Raw genomic sequence first — 26642 nt, 5'->3', positions numbered from 1 at the left:
CACATGGTTACCTCCTCCGTAGCAAGGATCCGCCTCAGTGTCTCTGTGGCTCCCAAATGACAGTCGTCCACCTCTTGCTGGACTGCCCACTTTTAGCCACTCTACGGTGGACTTTTAACTTTCCCAGCACACTACCTTTGATGTTGAGTGACAATGCCTCAACAGCAGCTTTAGTCTTATGTTTTCTTTCTGAGGGTGGGTTTTATCATTTGATCCGAGTCTTAGCTCATGTCCCTTCTCTCTCTGTGTCCTCGACCCTAGGGCTTTTAGGGTGTAGGTTTTAATGTGTTGCAGACTGGCTGGCTTCTCTTTTTTTATTCTCATGGCTAGCCAGCCATGGTAATCTGCTTTCTTGTTTTTAGTCTCTTCTCCCTGTTTCTTGTGTCTCTCTGTAGTTTTTTTGTCCTGTTTTGTCCATTGTAGTGTTTGTTGTCCTCCTGTCACTCTTCTGGTTCTTCCTTTCTCCTGTTATTGTGCTGTACGTCTTCTTTGTTTTTTTCTTTCCCTTGGGTAATTGTTCTACTGGAAACAAGGGACCGATGACCTCGCAGTTTGGTCCCTTTCTTCTCTTTTAAACCAACCAACCTAACGGAACATGAAAATACTCCAAAATTCATAGGAGTAACCATCCAGAGCAACCTAAAGTGAATGACCATATAAAACAAATTGCAGGAAAAGTGAATGACCTATTGAGATTCTTAGGAAGAATCTTGAGGAAATTTAATACATCCATGAAAGGGATGACATACAAAACACTTCCTTGTGCAATTATTGAGTATTGTTCAACAGTCTTGGGCCCTTACCAAGAAAAAACAGCAGAAGGGGGACAGGATCCAGTGAAAAGTGTCGTGTTTCATCATGGGATCATTTAGTCAGTGCAAGAGCACTGCAGAGATGCTCAACAAACTCCATTGGCAGACGCTAAAGAGAGGCATTGCGCATCACAGAAAGGTTTATTTCTGAAATCCTGGGAGTGCACGTCCGAAGAAGAGTTGGGCAGAATATTACTTCCTCCTACATTCATCTCACAAAATGACCATGACAAGAAAATCTGAGAAATTAATGCAGAGGCTTACTGACAGTCAGTCTTCTCGCACACCTTCATGAGTGGAACAGGGAAGGGAGCATCAGTTAGTCATACCAAAAGTACCCTCCGTCACACACCATCAGGTGGCTTGCGGAGTATTGATGTAGATATGTTAGTGACTGAGCGTGCTCTCTCTTTATTTTTGATGGATAAAAGCACATACATGTCATCCGTTTTATGCCATGTTAATGGTACACATACTTCCAGATATTCAACCAAGTTGTTGTCACCACTTTACACTCAATATTTCATTGGTTTTCACCTTTTTCTGCGGTGGTTAATCTACCTTTTTCCACTGCTTGTTTTACTCCTTTCTCTTGTAATCATAGTGATAAACCCAGCACTCACCAATGGTGATTTGGTGACCAAAGAAGTCATCTGATTTCACCTAACAGAGATGTAACATTTCCGCTGCTACAACAGTTTAGTGGACTTTTTTGAATGAGGGTAGCAGTTACAGTACGTAGGAGGCAACAACCTTTTGTCATATTCAAAATTACCCTTACCAATTTCCACTTTTTGATTGTGATAACACCATTCTTCAAGGATCAGGGTCTCAGCTTCCCATGTCATTCCCTATTCTTCACAGAGATATGATCTTCCACTTCGTGTTTTGTCATTCACACTTGTTTGACCACAACGGACACTGTCGTGTTACATAACTACTGTGTCGTTTGATGGTGCACATCTCTGTGCAGCTTTACCTGATCATCATAGATTGTTTCTGCATTATTCCCCTTCAGATGCAGAAAATGAATTATCGCACTCTACTACACTTTATTCATTGGCTGCGCAATTATGCTTTGGCACTCCATAGTGCTGTGTTACTGTAATGTGGTGTGGGGATTCTGATGTGTGTAAGACCACTATATGTAACTCCAGACAAACGAAAACCTAGTTACATAACTTTATCTTTAGAGCTGATGATTACAACTTTTATGACTAACACTCATGTTATGCAGCTTCAGATGATATTATTCTATAAAAAATTACCTTCATTCCATATATTCAGGCTACTAAGTGCCAGTTCTCTGAAGTGGTTTGGGTCACATTTTCAGTGCTCACTTTCTTCTGGATGCAGCCAGCATTAGCTAGTGGAAACACTAGATGTAGTAGTAATTTCATTAGCTTCAGTGGGCTGCATTGTGTTTCATGGTGTAAATTTTGTCGTATCATAAAATACAAGGGTTGGAACTTTGATAGTGGCAACTATTTACTTACAACTTGTACAATATAGAGATATGTTTCAAAGTTATGCTATCCTTCAGAGTAGTCACCAGCATTCTCTATAACTTATTGTCAGTGATGTGGAATTTGTAGGATACCCTTTGCTGCACCAGTTGTGTTGATAGTGCGTGTGAGGCTGTGTATTGTTCAACGAATCACTGTAACACTGAAGCGAATGCCATGAAGTGGTCCTGCCTATTGGGAATCAAGTCGAAGCCACAATGACTCAAGTCTGGGGAGAACAGCACTCCATAGCCCCGATGATCAAACAAACCGTAACAACTCATTGCATATGCGCCTGAGCTTTGTCCTGCAAAATGATGGGCGGGGACATGCAGGAAGTGTTGCCTCTTCTTTCTTTAATCTGGCCACAGGGGTTCAAAAATGAACAGCTTAGAGAAAGTGGTGATGACAATTCCTGCAGCACCTGCACATCATTTTTCAGGACAGTGCTCAGATGCATATGGAGTGAGATGTGACAGGTTTGTTTGATCGACAGGGCTGGGAAGTGCTGTACTCCCCAGACTTAAGCCATTGTGGCTTCAACTTGTTTTCTAATGTGTAGGAAACACATCATGCCGTTCGCTATAGAACTGTTGCAGAGATTTGCTGGGCAATAGACTGCTCCACCCTTAAGTATCAACACAGCTGACACTACTAGCGGTACCCAACAACTTCCACACAACTGGATAGGTTGTTCACAATGCAGGTGACAACAGTAAAACGTTGAAACAAGTTTATTTTGTGTAAGTGTAAATAAATAGTTGCCACTATTAATGTAATAACAGTGGTAGTGAGGCCGTCACCAATGATCCACTATGGTGTTTGTGAACTGTGCCATTGGCTCCAAATAGGAAAAAAGACTTCTGTTATTTCCACTTTCATAGAAAGACTAAATATATGTAATCACTGATTGTGTCAGCTCAGTGTTACATCATTCTGCACCACTCCACTGACTACAGCAATCTATTTATGAGCCAAGGAACACTTCAGACCCTGGCAGCCAGCATAATTAAACCTCTGTTCATTGAATGAAATTTTCACTCTTCAGCGGAGTGTGCACTGATATGAAACTTCCTTGCAGATTAAAACTGTGTGCCAGACCAAGAGTTGAACTCGGGACCTTTGCCTTTTGCGGGCAAGTGCTCTACCAACTGAACTACCCAAGCACGACTCATGACCTGTCCCCACAGCTCTAATTCCAACTCACAGTTTTAATCTGCCAGGAAGTTTCATGTGTTCGTCGTGAACACACTGTAAAATTTCTCACTGTACCCATCCAGTGTCAAAATTTATAATACCGAGTGATCAAAAAGTCAGTATAAATTTGAAAACTTAATAAACCACGCAATAATGTTGATAGAGAGGTAAAAATTGACACACATGCTTGGAATGACATTGGTTTTTATTAGAACAAAAAAAAAAGAAACACCCCATATTGCTAGACGCGTAAAAGATCTCTTGCACGCGTCGTTTGGTGATCATCATGTGCTCAGCCGCCACTTTTGTCATGCTTGGCCTCCCAGGTCCTCAGATCTCAGTCCATGCGATTATTGGCTTTGGGGTTACCTGAAGTCACAGTGTATCTTGATCGAGCGACATCTCTAGGGATGTTGAAAGACAACATCCAACGCCAATGCCTCACCATAATTCCGGACAGGCTTTACAGTTCTGTTCACAACATTATTCCTTGACTACAGCTATTGTTGAGGAATGACGGTGGACGTATTGAGCATTTCCTGTAAAGAACATAATCATTGAAACTTGAAACTTCCTGGCAGATTAAAACTGTGTGCCGCACCAAGACTCGAACTCGGGACCTTTGCCTTTCGCGGACACGTGCTCTACCAACTGAGCTACCCAAGCACGACTCACGCCCTGTCCTCACAGCTTTACTTCTGCCAGTATCTCTTCTCCTACCTTCCAAACTGGACACATCATCTTTACTTTGTCTTACTTTGTAATGCTACTTATTGCTATTCTGATCAGATGAAGCGCCATCTGTCGGACGTTTTTTGAACTTTTGTATTTTTTTGGTTCTTATAAAACCCCATGTCATTCCAAGCACATGTGTCAGTTTGTACCTCTCTATCTACATTATTCTGTGATTTATTCAGTTTTCAAATTTATACTGACTTTTTGATCACCCGCTACTTAGAGAGAACTCATGTCGTGAACCAACAAGTACAGTCCTGACACACACACACACACACACACACACACACACACACACACACACACACATATATCTCTCTCTCTCTCTCTCTCTCTCTCTCTCTCTCTCTCTCTCACACACACACACACACACACACACACACACACACACACACACACACACACACACACAAAATTGGTATAAAACTGATAATTCCAATTGTATTCCAGGAGACGTTAAAGACAAAAGAGGCAGGTTCAGCGGCAAGTAAGGGTCCAGCAACAGGTGATGTGGAAAGACGAAAGCTCGAAGATGAGCTGCGTGAGGCTCGAGAAGCTGCTATTGCTGCAAGAGTGCAAATGGATGCATTGAGGGTAAGAAACATCTCACAGAGACTGTAGAAGTCATATTCTTCTTGTTTTTCAACCTGTCCTCACTTATATTTTCTGTGTTGATGGTACTCAAAGTAAGGGAAAAATTTGAGATAAGTAACAAAAATTCAAGGTACAGTACTTTGGATAATGTTGGTCTGACAATCTCACTATATAGATGTGCAAAATAGTATACATAACTGTAGAATTTGTCATTACACCAACATGATAACTGCTACTTCTAGTACAACCACACCTCTACAACCATTCACTCCTGCAAGACTACAGTCCTACCTTCCTCACTTACATTCCAGCTCTTTTAGAATTTGTGGTCATCTATTTCTTACTTGTATTGACAGATATCAAGTGACTGGTTGTTGGTCACATGTGATAATCAAGTTTAAACTGATTGTAATCATATTATTTTGCATGTTATAGGCTAATTTTCTAATCTGGATAAACACAGCTCCACAGTTCCAGAAGTTTTCTTGTCAAATGGAAGAGGTAAGAGAGTTACATGAAACAAGTCTATCAGGGATTTAGTAGACTGTGTTATCACAAGAACTCTAGATCAAGGCATGATGAGAAAGAAATGATGTCCAAGTGTGCAGCTATGTCTCCTGTAGATGAGTAGGCCCATTTCCTTCAATGTTTTGTTTCATTTGCTAGAGAGAGAAATTGGTCATTTCAAAAGGCAATGATGTCGCATGTTTCGTTTGCAATTATTTGTATCAGCTGCCACTTCTTAACCAAAAGTATTCCCATCAAAGTAACATATTCTAGACAGCTACTCAGGAACAATATATTAGAAGCTTCACGAGAGTGTGCCCCCCCCCCCCCACACACACACACACACGATTTATAATTGCATGCTAATTGTGACAATATGTTTCAGATATTTCTTTGTAAGATAAGTTACATACTTTAGTGAAACCTTTATTTAATTTACATCAAATTAACATTTGCTGTTCATGAACTAGAGATCATTTTATTCTCACATTTCACATATGACAATAAAACTAGTGTAAGTTGTGTATTACTTGATGAAGCAAAATGAAGAGGTGACTAGTCTGATAGCCCTGTCGTGTTTATCCCCAAGAAGCAGAGAGGGAAGGCATAATAGTAACAGACTACATTGCAGTATTGTTACAAATGATACAATGTCACGCACTACACAGCTATGTTCCAGTGCAATGCATACATCAACAAACATTGATTGTGGCTTTTGTGTGGTGATATTCCTCACACACTATCATTATGACAGCATTTATTTGCAGTGTAATGTGTGTGAACTGACGTTTTATCGGAATAAACCACTAGTTGCTTTAATTCTGGTACTTCTTTAACTAATTTATTGTGCCTTTTTTTAACTGAGTCATTTGATTCGGACAGGATGACTATTTTGTCTGGTACCTTTTAAAAGCAAATCTCAGACAGAGCCTTTTTCTCAGAGTTCCCTCACCTTCTCTGAAATCCAGTTCTGATGTGACAAAAGCTTATACTTCTTGCAAAGTTTGTATATCTCTGCAGTGCTCATAATACTGCATAAATTGCTACGTAGTGACACATTTAACCATTGTTAGTGGTATATTTATTATATTTACTTTTCTCCTCCTCCTCCTCCTCCTCCTCCTCCTCCTCCTCTGAGACAACTACTATGAATTTCACTCATAGCACCAAGCACCATATCCCCCTACTTTTGTAATTTGTACATCACCAATTTACTCAGCTTTAACATTTTACTTCTGCATCCCATCACCTCTTCTGCCAGCACTGTTACACCTTTCTCCTTCTCACTGCTACAAGTTTAAAGACATTAATAACAAGCCATTGTGGTTGCCCATTAAGTCATTTTCAGTGGTCTGCACTTGCACTGAGAGATAACAGTGCACAGTACTTTGAACTGGAACATAGCTGTTCATAGTGATTGGACCAAAATAGTTCCCTCTGTGACTGGGTTTACAATTTGCTGTGTCGAGTAATATGTCATTACATTAATTTGCGCTTAATTTTTTGGGACATTTTCTGTTGAATGTACTCAAATATAACACACAGGCTGTAAGCCCAGAGTAACAGTATTTGTTACTGACATGGTACGAAAGAATGACATTTTCACTCTGCAGCAATGTGTGCACTGATATGAAACTTCCTGACAGGTTAAAACTGTGTACCGGACCATGACTTGAACTTGGGACCTTTGCCTCTTGTGAGCAAGGCCTCTGCTGGCTGAGCTACCCAGGCACGACTTGCAAAATGTCCTGACTGTTTTACTTTCTCCAGTAAAGTCGTATGAACAGGTCACGAGTCGTGCTTTGGTAGCTTGGCCAGTAGAACACTTGCCCACAAAAGGCAAAGGTCCAGTACACAGTTTTAATTGGCCAGGAAGTTTCAAGTTACTAGGTTTTTTTTATCTTGTCATTAATTTGAATCAGTATAATCACCAAGTTTTGTTCTGGATGGCACAGGCAGGGAAGAGGGACCTAGAGGGCACAGTCCGTGACCTCAGAGCATCACTGGCCGAGACAAAGTCTGAACTGGAGAGGCAGCGGCGACGCGCAACCTACGGCACGGGAGGCGGAGCTGCTGCTGGTGGCAAGCCACTGCGGTCCCCCAAGTCCCCCACCACTGCCACCAGGACTGTCAGGCAAAATGCACAGGTGCGATTGCCGAGCAGCATCCACAGTTTTGTAGAAAACTGCTGATAGTGAAATAAAGTGTATTGTTTGAATCATGTACTAGCTAGCTTTTTTCTCTGTGATAAATAGGTGAGGTGGTGCTGCCTCGGCACATCAGGGAGGCAAAGGGTTTTTCTGTTGCTCATCATTAGTAGCTGTATAGGGCAGTATTGTTTACTGTTATGTCCTACAGTCGATCACATAAAACTAAATGAAAAATGTACCTGCCAGTATAAAAGTAGACTTCAGCTCAAAAGGCAGAGATAAGATGAAAGATTTCCAAGCTTATGAAATTTTCGAATTATCTTAGGCTAGGGGGGAAAGACACAGAAATTCTTTCTAAAAATATACCTACTTGATGGGATCTGTCAGCACTTCGAGAGGGAGAGGGAGGTGTTGGATGGATCACAGTTTATGGATTTTTATCAAAGGAAAGTTCTATTGAGAAAACTAATAAATGTGAGACAGGTGTGAGTGGCCTGCTTTTTCTTTTTGAGCTTCACAACACTATCCCTCTCTCCTCCACAAGGGAACTACTGACCATTCTGAAAGTCAGGATAACCTCATCGTTTTTATTTTCACATGTCTATTAGCACTTACCCTCCTGAAGGTAAGTAGTGACCAGTTTGTTCATTTATTTATTCATTCACATGGTGGCAGAACAACAGCTATTTACAAAGTAAAACACAAAAATACAGTGTGTAGGCTTCCATTAGTCATCTAGGTCCAGCAACTGCAGCCTGTTGATTGCCAACAGTGTGGCATATGGACTCAATGTTTCTGCTCAGAGTGTTTCCTGAGGTGGTGTTTTGTCTTCTGTTTGTGAGCTCTGAAGTTCTATGTGGTGAAGTTGTCGAGCCCCAGTTTATACGTTAAGCCATTGCATCAAGATGAAGACCGCCCTGAGTCAGTTGAATTTCATCCCATTCAGAAATTGTAAAAGGGATGCTCTTTGGTGTAGCAAGGCCGATCCATCGATGCAGCAGCTCTGTGGTCAGGTACCCACAAACTTCACAGTGAAGATGGGGTGGAGCCCCATCCTGCTGAAAGATGAACTGAGAGTCCAATTGCATTTGAGTCATCAGCCATTGGTGCAACATGTCCAAGTAGAAATATCTAGAGACTGTGCTCTCGGCAAAGAAGAATGGCCCGTACAGTTTTCAGCATGACAAGGCACAAAAACCTTTACCTTTGGGGAATTGCGCTCAAATTCAATGCATTCATGTGGATGCTTTGTACCCCAGGTTTGACAATAATGCTTGTTCACTTTCCCATTGGTGTGAAAAGTGGTTACATCACTAAAAATTAAGCGATCACCAATGCCATCCCCATCCTCATTCAGTTGTTGCAACTGTGAACAATACTCAAAATGCTTGTCTTTGTCGTTATCATTGAGCTTGTGCACTAGCTCCAATTTGAATGGTTTCAAAGACAACTTCTGCTGCAGGACTTTCCACACTGTCATTGGAGCCATTTCAAGTTCATGGGATGCACAATGCACCGATTTCTTTAGACTCCTTATTAATGGCTCTCGTACGTGCCCCACATTCACTTCTCTTTGCTGGGCACAAGCAGCCCGCCGTAACCAATTTGTTGTGCCAGTGGTAAATGGCCTTCCTTGTTGGTGGCTTCTTGCCATACTTGGTTCTAAACACCCGTTGAACAGCTGTAGTATATTTGTTTTTATTGAACTCCAACACACAGAAAGCTCGCTCCGCACGTGAACTCGCCATGTTTGTGACTAGCGCTGACTATCGGCAAATTACCAAACTACACTGTGGCAGTATACATGGAAAAAAAAAAATCGAAATTACATATGTGTGATATCTGTACAATGTTTGGTTCTTGTGCAATAAATAACTGAAAGTGTTACCGGACTTTATTTACACCCTGTATATTGGGGCACACTACAACCCTGTCTCACTCCCATCTAGATCACTGCTTTGTCTTCATGCTCTTCGACTCTTGTAACTTCCAACTGATTTCTTATAAGTTGTAGATAACCTTTTGCAGAATTGTTTGTGATAGTCATCTGCAGTAACTTATATTTTTCTACTTATAAAGTAAGCAACCATTCATCACATAAGATAGAAATTTTATGTAAGTCATCCTATAGTCACACGATGACGACTACACTTTCTCATACACTGCAGCTCATTAACAAAAAGTTCCAGATTGTTGCTCACTTTATCCATTTGATCATTTATGTATAAACAGAACATGAGCAGTCCTGTCACACTTTCCTGGGCACCCCTGATGATATCTTTGCCTGTGATGAACACTCGCCTTCCAGGACATCGTAGTGGGTTCTGTTACTTCAGAATTCTTCGAACCACTCATGTATCTGGAAACCTAAACTATATACTCAGACCGTTAGCAGTCTGCAGTTGGGCACTGGGTAACATGCTTTCTGGAAACCTAGGAATAAGGAATCTGCCTGTTGCCCTTCATATGTAGTTCACAAGACATTGTGTGAGAAAAGAGCAAGCAGAGTTTTACAAGAGCGATTCTTTCTAAATACGTACTGTGATTTGTGGACAGAAACTTTTCTATCTCAAGGAAATTTTTATATTTGAACTTAGATATGCTCAATAATTCTGCAGCAAACCAATTTTAAGGATATTGCTTTGTAATTTTGCAAGTTCTTGATGATTAATTGGAACTGAGGTTCATATCTAGCAGCATTTTTCTTGATGATGAGATCTCTTATCATTTTTAAGCAGGAGTACAAAATAGCTTAGAACATACTTCAACACTTCATTGTTGTAGATGGTATTCAGAATATACAGCACTGTGATAGTACCTTGTAATATGAAGGAAAAAGTTGTGAAGGTAACTACAAGCAGACAGAAATATATGGTGATAGAACTTATATAACAGGAAACACATTAGGAAGCCAATACAAGAAGGAAGTTGTAAGATAAGGAACAACTCTCAGAATGAAGTACTAATACAATTGATTAATCTGAAATTTCCAAAGGTTTTTGATGTTGTACCTCATAAGCAGTCTCTAATGAAATTGTGTCCATATGTAATGTTGTCTCAGTTGTGTGACTGGATTCATGATTTCCTGTCAGGGTGGTCACAGTTTGTAGTATTTGGTGGATAATCATCGAGTAAAACTGAAGTAATATCCTGCGTACCCCAAGGATGTGTTATAGGCCCTCTATTGCTCCTGATCTATATTAACGACATAGTAATGTCTGGCTCTCCCCAAGGAAGTATTATAGGCCATGTACTGTTTCTAATCTGTATAAATTATTTAGGAGACAATCTGAGCAGCTGTCTTAGATTGTTTGCAGATGATGCCTGCCATTTATCCAGCAAAGTCCCCAAATGATCAAAACTAATTGCAAAATGGCTTAGACATGAAGTCTATGTGGGCCAAGAAGTGGCAACCGACCCTAAATTATGAAAAATGTAAGGTTATCCACACGAGTAGTAAAAGCAATCTCTTAACTTTCAGTTACATGATAAATCATACAAATCTGAAGGCTGTCAGTTCAACTAAATACCTAGGAAATAAAATTATGAACAACTTCAATTGGAACAATCACTTAGATAATGTTGTGAGAAAGGCAAACCAAAGACTGTGATTTAGTAGAATACTTACATGATGCAACAGGTCTGCTAATGAGATTGCCTACACTATGCTTTGCCACCCTCTTCTGGAGTATTGTTGCGCAGCGTGGGGTGCGCATCAAATAGGATTGACAGAGGACATCAAAAAAGTCCAAAGAAGGGCAGCTTGTTTTGTAATGTCGAGAAATGGGGGCAGAGTGCCACGGATATAATATGCAGATTGGGGTAGCATTCATGAAAACAAAGGTGTTTTTCACCATGGCAAGATCTTTTCATGAAGTTTCAATCTCTAACGTTCCCCTCTAAATGCGAAAATATTTTGTTGGTGCCCACCTGCGTAGGCAGAAATGACCATTATAATAATATAAGAGAAATCAGAGCTTACACAGAAGGATATAAGTGTTTGTTTTTTAGAATGGGATGGTAGAGAAAAAGTGGTTTGATGTACCCTCTAGGCACTTGAGTGTGAATTTCAGAGTAATGGTGTAGCTGTAAATCTACCAGAGAAACAGTATGTAGCATTGAGGGATTATGGGTAGTGCCTTGTTCCTGAGGACAGAAATAACACGTTCTGTCCAGGAATAATGATATGAGTGCAGGACAAAAAGTGGAACGAAAGGCAAAATGTATCTGAAAAAATCATGAATAAGTTTCATTGCTTAGATCATTACAGCTAAAGCATAGTTTTACTGCATCAAAGTGGGATCTTGTCTATTAAATATAGGTTTATAAAGGGCTAATTTGTTATTTTACTGATAGAAGTGCGATAAGTTATATATAAAAAGACTGTGACACTTTTGAAATTGCTATTCAATGTGACTCAGTAAACTAATAACAATAATAATAATAATAATGTAACACTGATATTTCTTACACAGGATTCATCTCGTATAGAAGAGCTGGAACGCGAGTCACGTTCTTTACGGCGAGAACTGGCACTGGCCCAGGAAGAGGCGAAGAAAGTGCAGGCGGCCGCAGAGCGGGAGAGGACGGAGGCGGCTCTGCAGAGAAATGCCCTGGAGGCGAGTGTGGGAGAGCTGAGCGAGGCCCTCAGCAAGGAGCGAGCACGTGCCAATGCCGTCGAGAGGGACTCCCGCAACCAAGCGGCCCAGCTGCAGGACATGACACGCCAGGTGAGCTGAGCCGCTCTGCTAATGGGTTTAGCTGTACTGATGCAGTACTTCCAGTTGCTGCTTCTACTTGGCTGAAGAAAAAAACACACACACACACACACACACACACACACACACACACACACACCATTTCACAGACAACTGCTATTTGCTTTGTGCCAGTGTACTTCCCAATGGAAGGTAAATACTTACATTTTTCAATAAATATTGATTGTTAGGTTCAAAAACGGTATCTTCGGACAGTTTGTATTACATTAAAGTTTTCATACAGGGTGGAGAAAAATTATGTCTCAAAATTTTAACCCTGGATATCTGATGCCAGTAGGAACCAAAATTATTAATGTTGTGTAGGTCAACAATGCGCCATTTTTAAACTACGGAAACTTTGCGCCATGCACTCCGATTGGCCACAGGATTTCCCTATTGGCGGATGCTCTGGACAGCGCATGACCATGATTGCTTTACCTGCCGAAGATCGCAGTGTATCCAAGGCGGACCACATGCTCGGTGGTAGCGCGCCAGCCCTCCACTCTGGAGGCCTGGGGGCGAATCCTCCAGGGTTCTGACACATTCACTGTAGTGTAAGACGTACCGGGAACAAACCTATCAACAGCAGTTAGTTCGTGTACAGAAAGTCTTTTTCGAATTGTTTCGGTCCTGAAAAGGGCCGTTTTTGTAGCTAGGACATTGTTTACTTAAAGCAGATGCTCAGACTGGCGACCCTCTGATGTGACACAAGCTTGGTAACGTCGAACGGTGTTTTGCCTAACTCTTTCAAAGATTCCTGGCATTGACCTGATGTGATTGGCGGCATGTTGAATGCGTGCCATTAATTCGTCTTCGTTTCTAGCTGGTTCGTGTCCAGGTGGGTGAACTAGAACCTTGGAGAACCCCACAGGAAAAAGTCTGGTGGTGTGAGGTCTGGTAATCGCGGGGGCCATGTCAATCGAGTACCTCTGCCAATTACCCAGTCATCGAAGAGTTCATTTAAATATCCGCGCACAGCATGACTGTTATGTGCGGACGCCCTATCATGCGGCGACCACGTGTGTAGCCGCATGTCCAGGGGAACATCTTCCAGCAGGCCTGGTAGGGTTTCTTACGAAAAGTGAAGGTAATTTTCCTCAGTAAATCAAGGAGGTAGACAGACTGGCCCAATCATATGGTCTCTCACAATGCCTGCCCAAATGTTGAGCACAATTCGTTCCTGGTGTCTGTGGATGTACGAAATGTGAAGATTTCCTTTTGCCCAATAATGAATGTTTCAAGTGTTGTAAAGGCCATCCCGATGGAAGGTGCGCTCATTGGTTAACAACACAGTGGCGGGGAAGTCGGGATCTCGTGCAACATGTAGCAGAAACCACCAGCAAAATCCTAGCCTGTGTTTATAGTCTGCCACAGGATTTAGGTCTTGGACAGGGTGGAAAGAAAATGGATGCTGGCCATCATCCCTCAAAACCTCCCAGACTAACCGATGAGTGCCCCTCTTGTTGGGTGGCATCTTGCTAGGTACTGTTCCTCATACAATCATTGAGCTTCATGCACATTACTGTCGGCTAGTCCATAAACAAAAACCATATCTCTGTTCTTCAAACGAAAACTGTGCCACCATGCATGCTGCATGCCTAAATCGCAGGTGACGTGTGTGTGCTCTGAAGTGAAGCTTACGTGTGAATGCCTGTAATGTGAGGTGGAGACAAACAGCAAGACCTATTCGACATGTTGTGTATCACATCTGGGCAGTGACGGGGCGAGGGATGTTTGTATGTGTGAGCCAACAACCATAGCGCTGCCCGTCAACCAACAAACGGCAACAGGGCAATCCCACGACCAATCGGAGTACGTAGTGCCAAGTTTCCATAATTTAAAAATGGTGTGTTGTCGACCTACACTACATTAATACTTTTGGTTCCTACTGGCATCAGCTATTCGAGGTTAAAATATCGTGACACAATTTTTCTCCATCCTGTAGAGTACTGCACATATTTTATCAGGTATACAAATACACCTTTCCTCTTCAAATGATACACAAACTGCCTCAGAATCTTAGCTATTGTCTCAGAACCATCAACAGGCATATCAGATGTATATAGGTGATAAGGTTAAAAGTGTCAACTACTAAAACAAGTCATTGAAGGTACATCACCTCAAGAAAACTTTCCATAACCATTAAACTTTGGTTCATACGGAGAAGGCAGTACATCACTGATTGCATAACCACAATTGTACCTATTTGCAGGTCTCTGTCTCCTTAGGAAAATCCTGTTGACAGATGTATTTCTTCAAAACAATAAAAATAAGATGCGTGAATTGAAAGATCTTTTTATCCCCAAAATTCTTAGTTTACTCTTTGAGGATTCAAATGAGACATGTTTTAACATGTGAGTTACAGCAAACATATTTTGAAGCAGATGAGGACACACATTGTGAGACAATAAACAAGATAATTTCAAACATGAATTTGAAACTGGAAAAAACCCTTCTTACCAGTTGCCAACAAACTTGAGCACAAAGAAAAACAAGAAGGGACACACAATTTAGCTTTTGATGGAAGGGTTCCTTCATCCAGCAGAAGAGAAGAAAATCCGATAGGAAATGATACACTTGACCTATGTACCCATAGCATGTGTTTCTGTTTTTGCTTGTCACCTGTAAGTTGAAATAAGACTTTTGTTGTGGAGAAAGTGATTGACTTTTTTAGTTTCACAGTTGATTTTTTTTCTGGCAGAGGATTGCTTGGTGACTAACCAACACTGCTTTTAATTTGTATGAAATGTAATTCTATTCCTTTTTTATGTTCTGTTATAGATGTAGGCTTGACAAAGTAAAATAGATATTCATTTCTTTTCTAGTTCTGTTTAAGACCATTGGTCACTGATAATGTGTAATGATATAAACATTTCTGTAAATATGTGATGGAAAATATAAAATGTACAATTAAGTTGAATTTTTTTCATTTATAGTTGATTATAATACCAATAATTTTGGTTCAGTTATTCATCATTTGAATTTGCAGCTCCTTCTGTTGACTGTGTTTGCAGTTAAAATTGTAGGATGTGAGGTCCACCAGTTATGCAAAACACCGTTTTTTTCTCAGTACCCAAACATGTTTCAGCACCACTATGCCATCAGTGGGTTTCCATTTTATTTATTGTGTAATGCGAACATTTTTGTTAAATGGTTACAAAATTATGTCGATGTTTAGTTCAAACAATTGTTTGTTTCTTTTTGTTAATACCTTCGCACTTGGTGTGCATGAATTTTCCGGATCACTTGTGTATTATTTACTACAGGTAGCTTGTCATCTGCAACCAAACGATGTTGATGAGAAAATTTTACTGGGAGTTAACCTATCATATAGAATGTAATTTGGTAAGTCGCGATGTTTTTGCGCCTATATTCGTTTTTATTACGTTTTCGTGTGGCTAGGCCTTTTATTCTACGCATCGTGGTGAGGTTATAGAATAAATAAAATGGAAACCACTGATGATGGCACAGTGGTACTGAAACATGTTTGCAGCACAGTGGTGCTGAAACATGTTTGGATACTGAAAAAAAATGGTGTTTTGCATAATTGGCAGACCTAACATACTACAATTTTGGTTCAGTTACTAATTAAAACAGTTGTATGCTATCTTGCCTATCCTTAGACCATTGCGGTGATTTAGAGATTGGTTTTGAACTGACTTCTCACTTGTAGTAAAATGCCCAGTTTCACAGGCTGGTTTCTTGCAAGTGTTTTATTGAACGCTGAGCCCATCTTATGTGTCGTTCTCTATTAACAACTTTGCTGGCAGTGCCCTTTGGTTCATGAAGTCAGTGCCATCATTTTTTCTACAGGTGCATGAGCTGGAGCATATCCTAAAAAGGAACCCTGTGGCAGCACAGGAGGCAGGCATTCTGCCAAAAGGTTCTCCAGAATTCTCTCCACGCGTTAAACACCTGGAAAACAGGCTCCAGCAGCTTGAACAACAGCTTAACGAGAGGGAGCAGCAGCACAGAGCTGCAATAGCGGATGCCGAGAAGCAGCGTCAGGAACTAAAGGTACTCTTGACTTCCACTGCCTTTCATGGAAAAATGATTTTTCTACTGGGCTTACTCTGCACGATTCTCATATCACTATATCATTGAAGTGAAAAATAGCCTCCCTGAAGAGGCCAGCTTTGTTAAATTACAGCAGTCTTCATTTAGTTCTGATTGTGTTCACTTCATTTGCAAATAAGTTGTCAGCTTGTGAGTAAAAAAAATTGAAGTAGGTTGGAAGCTGTACACTAAAAGTAGATTTGTATTTTGTGCTCCAATGTAATAGGTTCTCTATTAGGCCAGCATTATCCCGTTAATTGAACTTGCAGATCAGTCTTCCTGCATATAAGTAAACAAAGTACTGAAAGTACTGACACACTCAAAATTTATCAGCGGCAGTTTTCAGAGATTTTCTCTGTGGTGCTTTAGGATCCTGTCACATATGGCATAGATTCAGTTTTCATATTGAAATTGTTTCTGTCCAGTATTAAATTCTGTTAATCAGTTACATTTTAGCCTTTTCACCCCTCTTGAGAGCATTCACAGAAAACCAAATCCTACTTCTCTCTCTCTCTCTCTCTCTCTCTCTCTCTCTCTCTCTCTCTCTCTCACTCACTCACTCACTCTCTCACTCTCTCTCTCTCTCTCTCTCTCTCTCTCTCTCTCTCTCTCTCACACACACACACACACACACACACACACACACCAAAATATTGGTGTTAAAAAATCTCATTAGTAGCTTTAATGAAGTCATCTTATGTCTATTCTGTATTATCCATCTTACCAAATGCTGTTGCAACAAAGAATGCGACTTTCTGGCTGCTGAAAGAATGATAGAGTTCAGTTCTTACTGAGTCCTTGTGCATGTTAATGCTTCAGGGGCAGCACAATATTCATAATGGTTTCATTCCAATCCCCGCTAAAGTCTGACATCCTGTTTGTTTGTTTGTTTGTTTTCCCAAAAAAGAGAGAGAGAGAGCGGATTAATCTGCTGCAGATAGATAACTGTTTACCAAATAAAAAAGGTGCTGAGCAGTGAAAGACAAAATATTGAATAGTCTGAAGTTTCCATTTGTTTTGTGCTAGCCACCATATGGTATGTGGAGAAATTTGCTTCAGATACAAGTGTCATTTCCTTTCTTGTTCCACCTGTAATTGGTGTGGGAGAAGAAAGATTGCCTATCAGCCTCTGTATAAGCTGTAATTTGCCTCATTTTTCCCATTGTGGTCATTTTACGAGGTGTGTGGGAATCATAATTATGTTACTTGACTCTTCTTGCTATGCACAGTTTAAGAATTTTATCTGTAAACTTTGCTGTGATACACTGCCACTGGAGTTTGTTCAATGTATCCTCGATGTTCTTACTGTAAGTAAATGATATCATGATGAAACCTGTCGATCTGATTTGGAGTTTCTCTGTATCTTCTATTGATTCTGCCTAGTAAACAACTTAGACTCATTGTAGTTTGTACTGAGAAAACAAGAGCCCATCACACTCTTGTAGTATCTTCAAAGGAGATAGAATCAATCATTTACGTGGAATGGTTTAAAGTCTCACTGACTGCCAGTCTGGATATGTAAGTTTCGATCCCCAAGAGCATTTATACTGTTTTGTGTGGTGGCAATGGCTCCACATTTCATAACGTTACTTTGTTCAACCCCTGTATAGTCTACTGATATCATTGTCTTTTAGTGTGGCAGTGCTTGAATTGATATAGATTGCTGTGTCCTATTGTTGTTCATCGTACATGTTGAGGCTCAGCGATTTCCCAACACTAAGTGCAGTGCAATGTGACGAATCGTATAAAATTCCTGTGAAGACAGTGCACAAAGAATATCCATCATTTGCTTAATAAATTACAAATGGGTGACAAGATAAATGTGCAGAATGAGTTTTCACTCTTCAGTGGAGTGTGCGCTGATATGAAACTTCCTGGCAGATTAAAACTGTGTGTCGGACTGAGATTCGAGCTCAGGACCTACCCTTTTGCAGGTAATGTTCTGCCAACTGAGCCACTTAAGTACAACTCAAGACCTGTCCTCACAGCTTTACTTCAGCCAGTACTTCATCTCCTACCTTCCAAACTACACAGAAGTACAAACTACACAGAAGTTCTACAAAACTTGATGAACTAGCACTCTTGGAAGAAAAGATATTGCAGAGGTAGAGAACTTTCCCTGGGAAGGCACAGGTCCTGAGTTTGAGTCACAATGCGGCACACAGTTTTAATCTGCAAGGAAGTTTCAAGATAAATATGCTGCTTCATCATTATACCATGTCGGTTCTTGTGTTTTCATCATTTTGGTAACATCTGTACATTGTTAAATTTAAGAAGTTAGTTGACTGACATTCATTTCTTCCATCACTTGCTGACTGAAAGACATAACTTTTGTTGTTATCCTAATTTAATCCATCACAATTGATTTATGTTATCATATGAAGCATAAAATGTGGTATTTTTGTTTATTAACCAGTTCCTGAAATATGCTGTATTTTTTATTATAAAAGAGACAAATGATTAAAATTGTCTTACAGTCGCAGTATGAGGAGCAGGTGTCAGACTTGGAGCTACAGCTGCACACAATAAAACTGCGGCAGCAGCATGGGGTTTCCCCAGCGTCTACGGCCCCAGCCGCTCCTTCTGCAACTGCCCCTGCCTCAGCCACCTCACAGGCTCCCACGCCGACACCCACACCCACTCCCACCCTTGTCCCAGCTCCCACAAACCCGTCCAAGGTGCTGCGGCCGCGATCTGCCCCCACCACAGTAGACGCGCACCTGCTGGCGACAGTGCGTGGCCTGCAGCAGGAGCTGACAGCGCGCGAAGCAGAGGCGCGCAAGCTGGCGCGCGAGCTCGAGGAGATGCGGCGGGTCAACCGCCGGCTGCAGAAGGAGAGGGAGCGACACCTGCAGCAACAGCAGCAGCACCAGCAGCAGCAGCACGTCCACACTGCCTCGAAAGGTAACGCAAGGTACTCGCTCACACACACATTTCTGGCATGCTTTCTATAGTGGTAGCCAGAAGTGTAGCAATGTGTGTAGATGTAGGTATAGCGTAGACTGGATGGCAAATTCCTCATTAGGATTCAGGCTTAGTTATAGGAGGGAAATAAATATTTCTATGTTTTTAATAGTTCCTTGCTTTCAGTTTTGCTGCATGTAAGTTTGCTTAGATAAACCAGTTGTAATCTTGTATACAGCTTTGTAACAGCTCCTGTAGACTTCGTAAAATTATTGATCAAGTAAAATCCCCCTATCAAGGATTATTGTGTGTTTAATTTTGAAGCCCATAATGTCCTTGCTGACTGTGGTTGGCAAATTTCTGAGCATCTCATATTGCATGTGTTTAATTATTCTTAATGATACAGTGAAAACTACAACTTAAATGAAAACTTTCTGGTATGCTTAATCATTGTCATTATGTCAACATCTGTTCTCTCTGTTTGGAACTGCTGGTCCTGGTGAGCAGAGCTACTTTGTATTATCATTTGAACCTGTAGTTTCCTGTGAACCGGTCCTTGCTTGTGATGACGTGGTCTAGGAAGAGTAGAGTAGAGGAACTTAATTTTTTTTAACTGTTTGCACAGAGCATTCATATTTATATCAAATGGAAACCCAGGATGGGATGTAATGATATTATGAAAAGGATAGTTACTACTCACCATATAGCAGATATGCTGAGTAGCAGATAGCCACAGTGAAAAGACTGTCAGAAAGTGAGTGATCAGCCAACAAAGCCTTCATCAGAAATAGACAACATATACATACATACATACTCATGCAGAAGCAACTCACTCGCACATAACCACAGTCTCTGGCTGCTGAGACTAGGCCAGCAGCCAGAGACTGTGGTCTCGTGTGTGTGTGTGTGTGTGTGTGTGTGTGTGTGTGTGTGTGTGTGTGTACTTCTAACGAAGGCCACGTTACCTGAAATCTCACTTTCTGATGGTCTTTTTGTTGTGACTGTGATTCAGCATCTCCATTATATGGTAAGTAGCAATTACCCTTTTCATAATATTGTCATGTGGCTATTAGTTTCTTGAGTACAAGAACAATGTGCGTAAAAACCTTAAGTCTTTAAGTAAGGATATTTTGGTCAGAAGAAATAAACCTTAATAGTGTTCAGTATTTTCATGCCAAATACTGATGACTAATGATTGTCATTTACAAATAAGAAACCTGAACCTGAAAAGGGAGTGATAGCTGCTTGGTTAAAATCAAATAAAAGTACAATACATTTATTTGTAGAAAAGTTGATAGATGAGGTTTCCCTTTGTCAGTGAAATTGCCAGAAGTACTTGAGAAGTATGTACCATTGCGGGAATAAGAAAGAAAATTAGCAAGGACTTACTATTTCTTGTATTTCTTTAGATTCCATGATTATCTACAGAAACTTTTTTCACACTTCAGCAAAACTGCTAGTTTTTCAGTGAAAAGTGGGGAAGTTTCCTGTAATTGTCATAATTTATTAGCATTTGAATTTACAAAGAGAGCTTTTGCTGAGGGATGCATTCAGGTTTGTTTTCAAAACTATTCACTTTGTACTTAAGGAGTGAAGATCATAACTCACTGAATAACTGAGATACTATGTTATTAATAGACACACAAACAAGACTAACCTGTTGCTACTTTTGAACAAATCATCCTCCTCCTACTCCTCCTCCTCCTCCTCCTCCTCCTCCTGAGTTTTATATATATATATATCACACACACAGTGGCATTGTGAAGCCAGTGATGTCTTCTCTGACTATAGCATGTAGATCTCTCAGCATGTCATACTATGTGTGTTTAATTATGTGGAATAGAGGAGGAGGGAGACTGGCAGAAAGGGTGTGAGAGCAGGATGATTGGAGTTAGTCATGGGACACACGTGAAGTTGGGTGTGGGACACCATCTAGTGGAGACACCGACAACTTCCACCTACCTAAAGTAAAAACCGCTTTTTACTCTTCTCAGTGAACTGACCCTAAAAGGTTTAAAATGCAGGAAAGTGTGACATACAGGAAAGCATAGGAAACACAACAATCTGTAGATTTCATTCCTATTGTTCTCTGTTTACAGAGACTGCGAACTTCAGTGTTTCAACCAATATTGCGGTACAAATTTTGCTTACCACAATTTTATAATGATCATCAATAATAAGTCTCACAGTAGAACACGAATATCTTTTTAATGTGGTTTAATAAAAGACTTTTCCTTCTGTGTTTTATTTACACTATTGGACATGATTGGAATGAAGAAGGAAATGCATGTTTGTGTGTATTAACACTCAGCCACTACCTTCATGATAATCGCAAAGGCAGCAGCCGAGTGCTGACACACTCAAACACATGTGCAGGTTTCCTTCTTCATTCTGATCATGTCTAATGGAAACACAAATCTTTTTTGAAACCATATTACAAAGATATTCACATTTTAATATGAGACTTATTATTGATAATCTTTATAAAATTGCAGTAAATAGAACTTGTAATAAAGTATTTGTTGAAACACTAAAGTAGGCAGTCTTTGAAAACAGAGAACAATAAACACTAAATCTACAGCTTCTTGCTAACAAGGAGGTCATTCAGTTCAGGGAAGTTCTGGGTGAGAAACAGGGCAGAAATTGTCATCTTGTTACAGAGCACCTTGAGGAGGAACGTTTACATCTGCCATCATATCGTACAAACTGGGGGCTGTTCGCCTAGTACAGTTTAGCATTTTTCAAGCAGAAGTAATAATTCATGAAAGCACATTATGAGACGGCCATCTTCAAAAGTGGTGTTTGTTTATGTAAACAACTGTGAAATTAAATTAAAGCTGTTGTAAAGCGAGATGACGAGCAGAAGGAAGGTTGCTACTAGAGTCACTATTGTCAGATCATGATAATCCATAAGGCAGTAATTCAGCAGAGTTTCCCACCATTCCAAACATTGCAAACTTATCATCAGGCAGCCATGACCCAGCAAGCTGACAGCTTGCTTACTGTGCTAACACTGCATTACACAATCAGTAACTTTTCATATAGTCTGTGTTTTCTGCTTTGTTCTAAGGCTCACTTTGAGCAGGAATATGATGTACTTTATACCGAAATCTGTATGAAAATCAATGTTAAAGATCATGAGAACATCATAGAAAACTTAAAATACAGAAAATGTAACATGGAATCGATAATGATGGGAAAGCATTGTATTGAGAGACTAGGACTTCTGTTGGGACCAACAAATGGATGTAAAAAGTGGGGAAATGTAAAATGCGAGAATGCAAAAATGGTGTTTCACTGTAATTCTGAGCTGGTGGTGTTGGGGGAGAGGAAGGATCCAGATGGTAAGGATTGTGAAGCAGCCATTGAAAGCCAACATCTTGTGCCAAGCCTTGTGTTCTGCCACTGTATTGCAAGAAATTCAAAATTATTTAAGCAGTGTATTTGCATGGTGCAAAAAGGGGAAACTGAACATAAACCATAAAAAGTGTGTAGTCCTCAACACTGGCATTGAAACAGTTGTATAAAATTTTGGTTACATAAAAAAATAACACAAATCGGAAGGTTGTCGACTCAGCTAAATACCTAGGGATTGCAATTACAAACTGTTGAAATTGGAACCACCACATGGAAAATGTTGTGGGGGCAAACCAGAGACTGTGTTTCATTGGCAGAACACACATAATGATAAAGAGTGGTATGATGGAAGTAGTCTGAAGGTGGTCCTGTGAACCCTCTGCCATACACTTAGGTGTAAATTTCAGAGTAATCACTCAGATACGGATACAGGCGGGTGGTTAACTCTGTTCTGGGCCACATTTTGGTGGTAGCCATTCATTCAGGTGCACAGCTGGTTGGTGGTTGTGTCCACGTAAAAGTCTGTGCAGAAATTACAGTAGAGTTAGTATGTGATACGACTGCTTTCACACATCTGATACCAACAAGGAGTTTCCATTACCACATTTCCTTCTTTTATTTGTTAAAAAAAAAAGTTAACAGAATTTGAAATAAAAATCAGTCACTACCTCTGCATTTCTCAGGTGTACCAGACTTCAAATTCCTGCCTGTTGATCCACATTTAGGTCATAGAAGCGACTGCCTCAGCTCTACACTGCTAGCACTAAGTATCCACAGCCAACTTGTTTGGTATAGTGGCAATTTTGTTTACAGCCACAGTGTAGAGTTTGGTATTTGCATATTAACTCCAAATTCTAGTATAACTTAAACAGTTTAATCAGCACACACCAGGAAAGTTCTCGGGAGGCACAACTTAATCATAGTTCAGCCCATATGCTTTACATCTATATAAATTATATACAGAAACCTTCCTTAAGCCATTGGCACATGGACCGTGCATCCGAACGTTGAATGTTGAGCGTGCCAAGTATCTGACGTATAGCATGGAATAGCACGTTCGGGAGTCTTTCCAAACGTGCAGAACGATATCTGGCACATCAAATATTCTGAGCGTGCGTCTGAGCGTTGACCAATGAGATGGCACAACGCCACCTACGTCACATGCATGCCATGTCCCTTCAGTACAGAGTTGTGAGGTGCCATATTGGCATTCATTTCAAGCCTATATGCATATTTGCCATTTCTGAGCACCAGCAAATTGAGAATCACTGGAAAAACTGCTGTTAACTGTGTGATTTGTTCCAATAAAATAATGAGAAACATCATATTTGTGGCAAAAGAATAATTGTAACTTGCCTATTATGAGAGTAGGGTATTTGAAGGCAGCGACACGCTAAAGATCCACCCTATTTTTTATAATTAAATTTCAGGTAGTAACATATCTACAATTAAGGTTTTCAGCAAGGGTCCTGTGATTAGAAGCAAGGTGTGTGTTGTTGGTTTAGCGTAATGAGTAGCGTTACTGTCCTGTATAGAGTTGTTTGTTGGGGCGGTGGTTCGCGTCTTGACACTTCCAAATCTTTTTTCCTAACATTCGCGTTTTATTAGGTTCTGATACTTTATTATTAGTTAATATATACTATAATATTTGATGTTATATAAATATAGGTTCACCTTTTTTGAGGGGCGACTTTGTTCGATTGACTTAATCTACAGGACAGCTTGCATTACCTGTATAAAGATTGTTTGCTCCTTTTTCTTTTACACTTTGTAATTCACATGATGCAAAGATTCTGCTACAGGGTAGGAACAGTGATCAAGTAAGACTGACCTTGGGGTTTTACAAAAATGTGGGAATGATGAAATAATATTTATCTTTTGCGGAGAAGTATTCTAAATTTGTACCGCACTGTTTGTAATGGACCTCTTATAAGCCTGTTTCCTTATTGATTGGACATGGTACTTTCCTTTTCATGGACTATGGAGAAAATCTGTGTTTTAATAGAGCTAATGTGGGAACATCCCTCAACTACCGCTGGAGTGCATTGCGCTCATGTATACCACGTTGGGGCCCACATACCGTATGAACAAGTCGCATCGTTCCTGAGCGTTCAGCAGCACACTGAACTTCGCACGCTCAATGTTAATGTTCGATAGCACAGTCTGTGTGCTGATGGCTTTACGCTAGGATGGTTCCTTTGAAAGCTACTGGGCCAATTTCCTTTGACATCCTTGTATTATTTGAGATTATATGGCATCATCATTGATGGGTTGTTACTTTCTATATTGCTGAAGAGGATAATAAAACTTTACAAAATCTTTGTTGGTATATTGTGTCAAGATTATTAATATCACTTCAAAAATATTTACTTACATTGACATAAATCTCCATCAACATATACATATTTCTACTGATCAAAGAAGGCCCTGCAGAATGTGAAGTATATTAACGATTTTGCAAGCTTGTAAAAATATGATAACAAGTTTCTATAAAGTCATTAATGTTTGATGTACTGTAAGGTGTTCATCAATATTTCTGAAAATTAATTCCAGTTTTTGGGACTTGTTGACTGAAGTTCTAGAGAATTAAGTTTTATTGATTACCCACAGTTAAATATTAATATTTATTATGACATTATTTTGTGTTGTTGGAATTACTGTATAACTTGCATAAATACCAGTAAGTAATGACTATCAAATATTTATTGTGACTCTTTAAGTCCCAGCAACCTTTTGACATATTTAGAGGCTCCACTGTTGCTGTTCCTGCACCAGTGTTTGCCTCTTGTTCTGTGAAGTGTGGTGACCCAGGATACCAACTGGAGCTGTGGCTTTTATACTCCGGGGCAAGGAAATGGTTCTGGATAGTATGGGTGCTCATCAGCTGTGGTTATCTGGCATTCGACTGGTGACTGATTTGCTAAGTTATGGCCTACAAATCCACTGTTACAACTCACAATAATCAAGACCGACCACTGTGATTAACACATTGTTGCCCCCTGCACATGGCCAGACTGGCAACAGTTTCTCCAAAATTGAGGTATTCACTCTCACAAAACAATTGTGAACAGATATGCTAATATTGCTCATCATTCCTGGCCTGTGCTTATCTGCCACGAGATGAGATCCCAACTGTGACACTATGAATCATTCCACTTTATGTGACTTCGAGAGTGCTGCCTCTTCCACACATTGGCTGTATCTGATTCCATGACTCATGAATGTAGTTAGCTTTTGTCATTTTATATGAGCATACATTACTGCATCATATTCCTTTACTTATTGTGCTTAATATCGGTAAATTTTTGAGAGAGAAAGAAAGAAACAGTGGGAACAAACTTGGTGAAAATTATTTCTTTGGACACTGAACGTGCATTAACTGTGGCTACTGGATGGTTATTTCCCTCCTGCAAAGTAAATTTGTTGGATGTACAAGTCGAGCATGAAGAATTGTATGAGTTCATGTGATGTAATCTATCAGTTGCATTGTGTCACCATTGGCTGTACATCACAACAGTCAACAGAACACATCAGCTGTATACTGTATACAATTTAAGTTAGTACACTGGGGCACAGTTTGGTGACGACCTATCATCACCTCTGGGTATAAGTTTTTGTTGCCTCCAGGCATCAGATTAGCTACTTCCAGTTCACATGCAACCATGCCACAAGGATTTAGCATCCTCAGTTGTAAAAACTTAAATTGAGAAACTCAGAATTGACTATCAGATTTGTATGTTCCTTTAACTCATACTAATGTTTGTGGTTTCTGTAAATATAACACTTATACACATCTGAATGTTCTTATTAACCATAACAACAACCTAACCGTGTTGTCTCATTAGGGGAACAAAGAGGGGACAGTCAAAACTGCGCAGCTAGCAGTTCGTCCAACAGCAGCTTGAGGCAGCGCGGCGGCTCAGGCGACCAGCTGGATGCAATGCGCAGGCTGGAAGAGGAGAACAGGGCGCTGCACCAGGAGTTCGCTGCTCTCAAGGCAGACTTCGAGCAGCTGAAAGTGAAGCGCTTGCAGGATGTTAGTATTTTAGCATAAACCATGTGTTACCA

The 26642-nt window shown here is 40.3% G+C and overlaps 1 protein-coding gene across 1 annotated transcript in view; it reads left to right on the top strand.

Moving 5' to 3' along the window:
* Nucleotides 1–26642, top strand: part of LOC124777146 (centrosomal protein of 162 kDa) — a 197929-nt gene that overhangs the window by 151191 nt on the left and 20096 nt on the right. The window contains exons 7-12 of the mRNA XM_047252446.1: nucleotides 4700–4843; nucleotides 7306–7497; nucleotides 11976–12230; nucleotides 16071–16274; nucleotides 18791–19217; nucleotides 26420–26610. Coding sequence (XP_047108402.1) covers nucleotides 4700–4843; nucleotides 7306–7497; nucleotides 11976–12230; nucleotides 16071–16274; nucleotides 18791–19217; nucleotides 26420–26610 — 1413 coding nt within the window. The remainder of the gene's footprint in view (nucleotides 1–4699; nucleotides 4844–7305; nucleotides 7498–11975; nucleotides 12231–16070; nucleotides 16275–18790; nucleotides 19218–26419; nucleotides 26611–26642) is intronic.

The sequence above is a fragment of the Schistocerca piceifrons genome, chromosome 2 (genome assembly GCF_021461385.2).
Source record: "Schistocerca piceifrons isolate TAMUIC-IGC-003096 chromosome 2, iqSchPice1.1, whole genome shotgun sequence".
Lineage (NCBI taxonomy): Eukaryota > Metazoa > Arthropoda > Insecta > Orthoptera > Acrididae > Schistocerca > Schistocerca piceifrons.
This window is presented reverse-complemented; position numbering and strand designations above follow the sequence as displayed.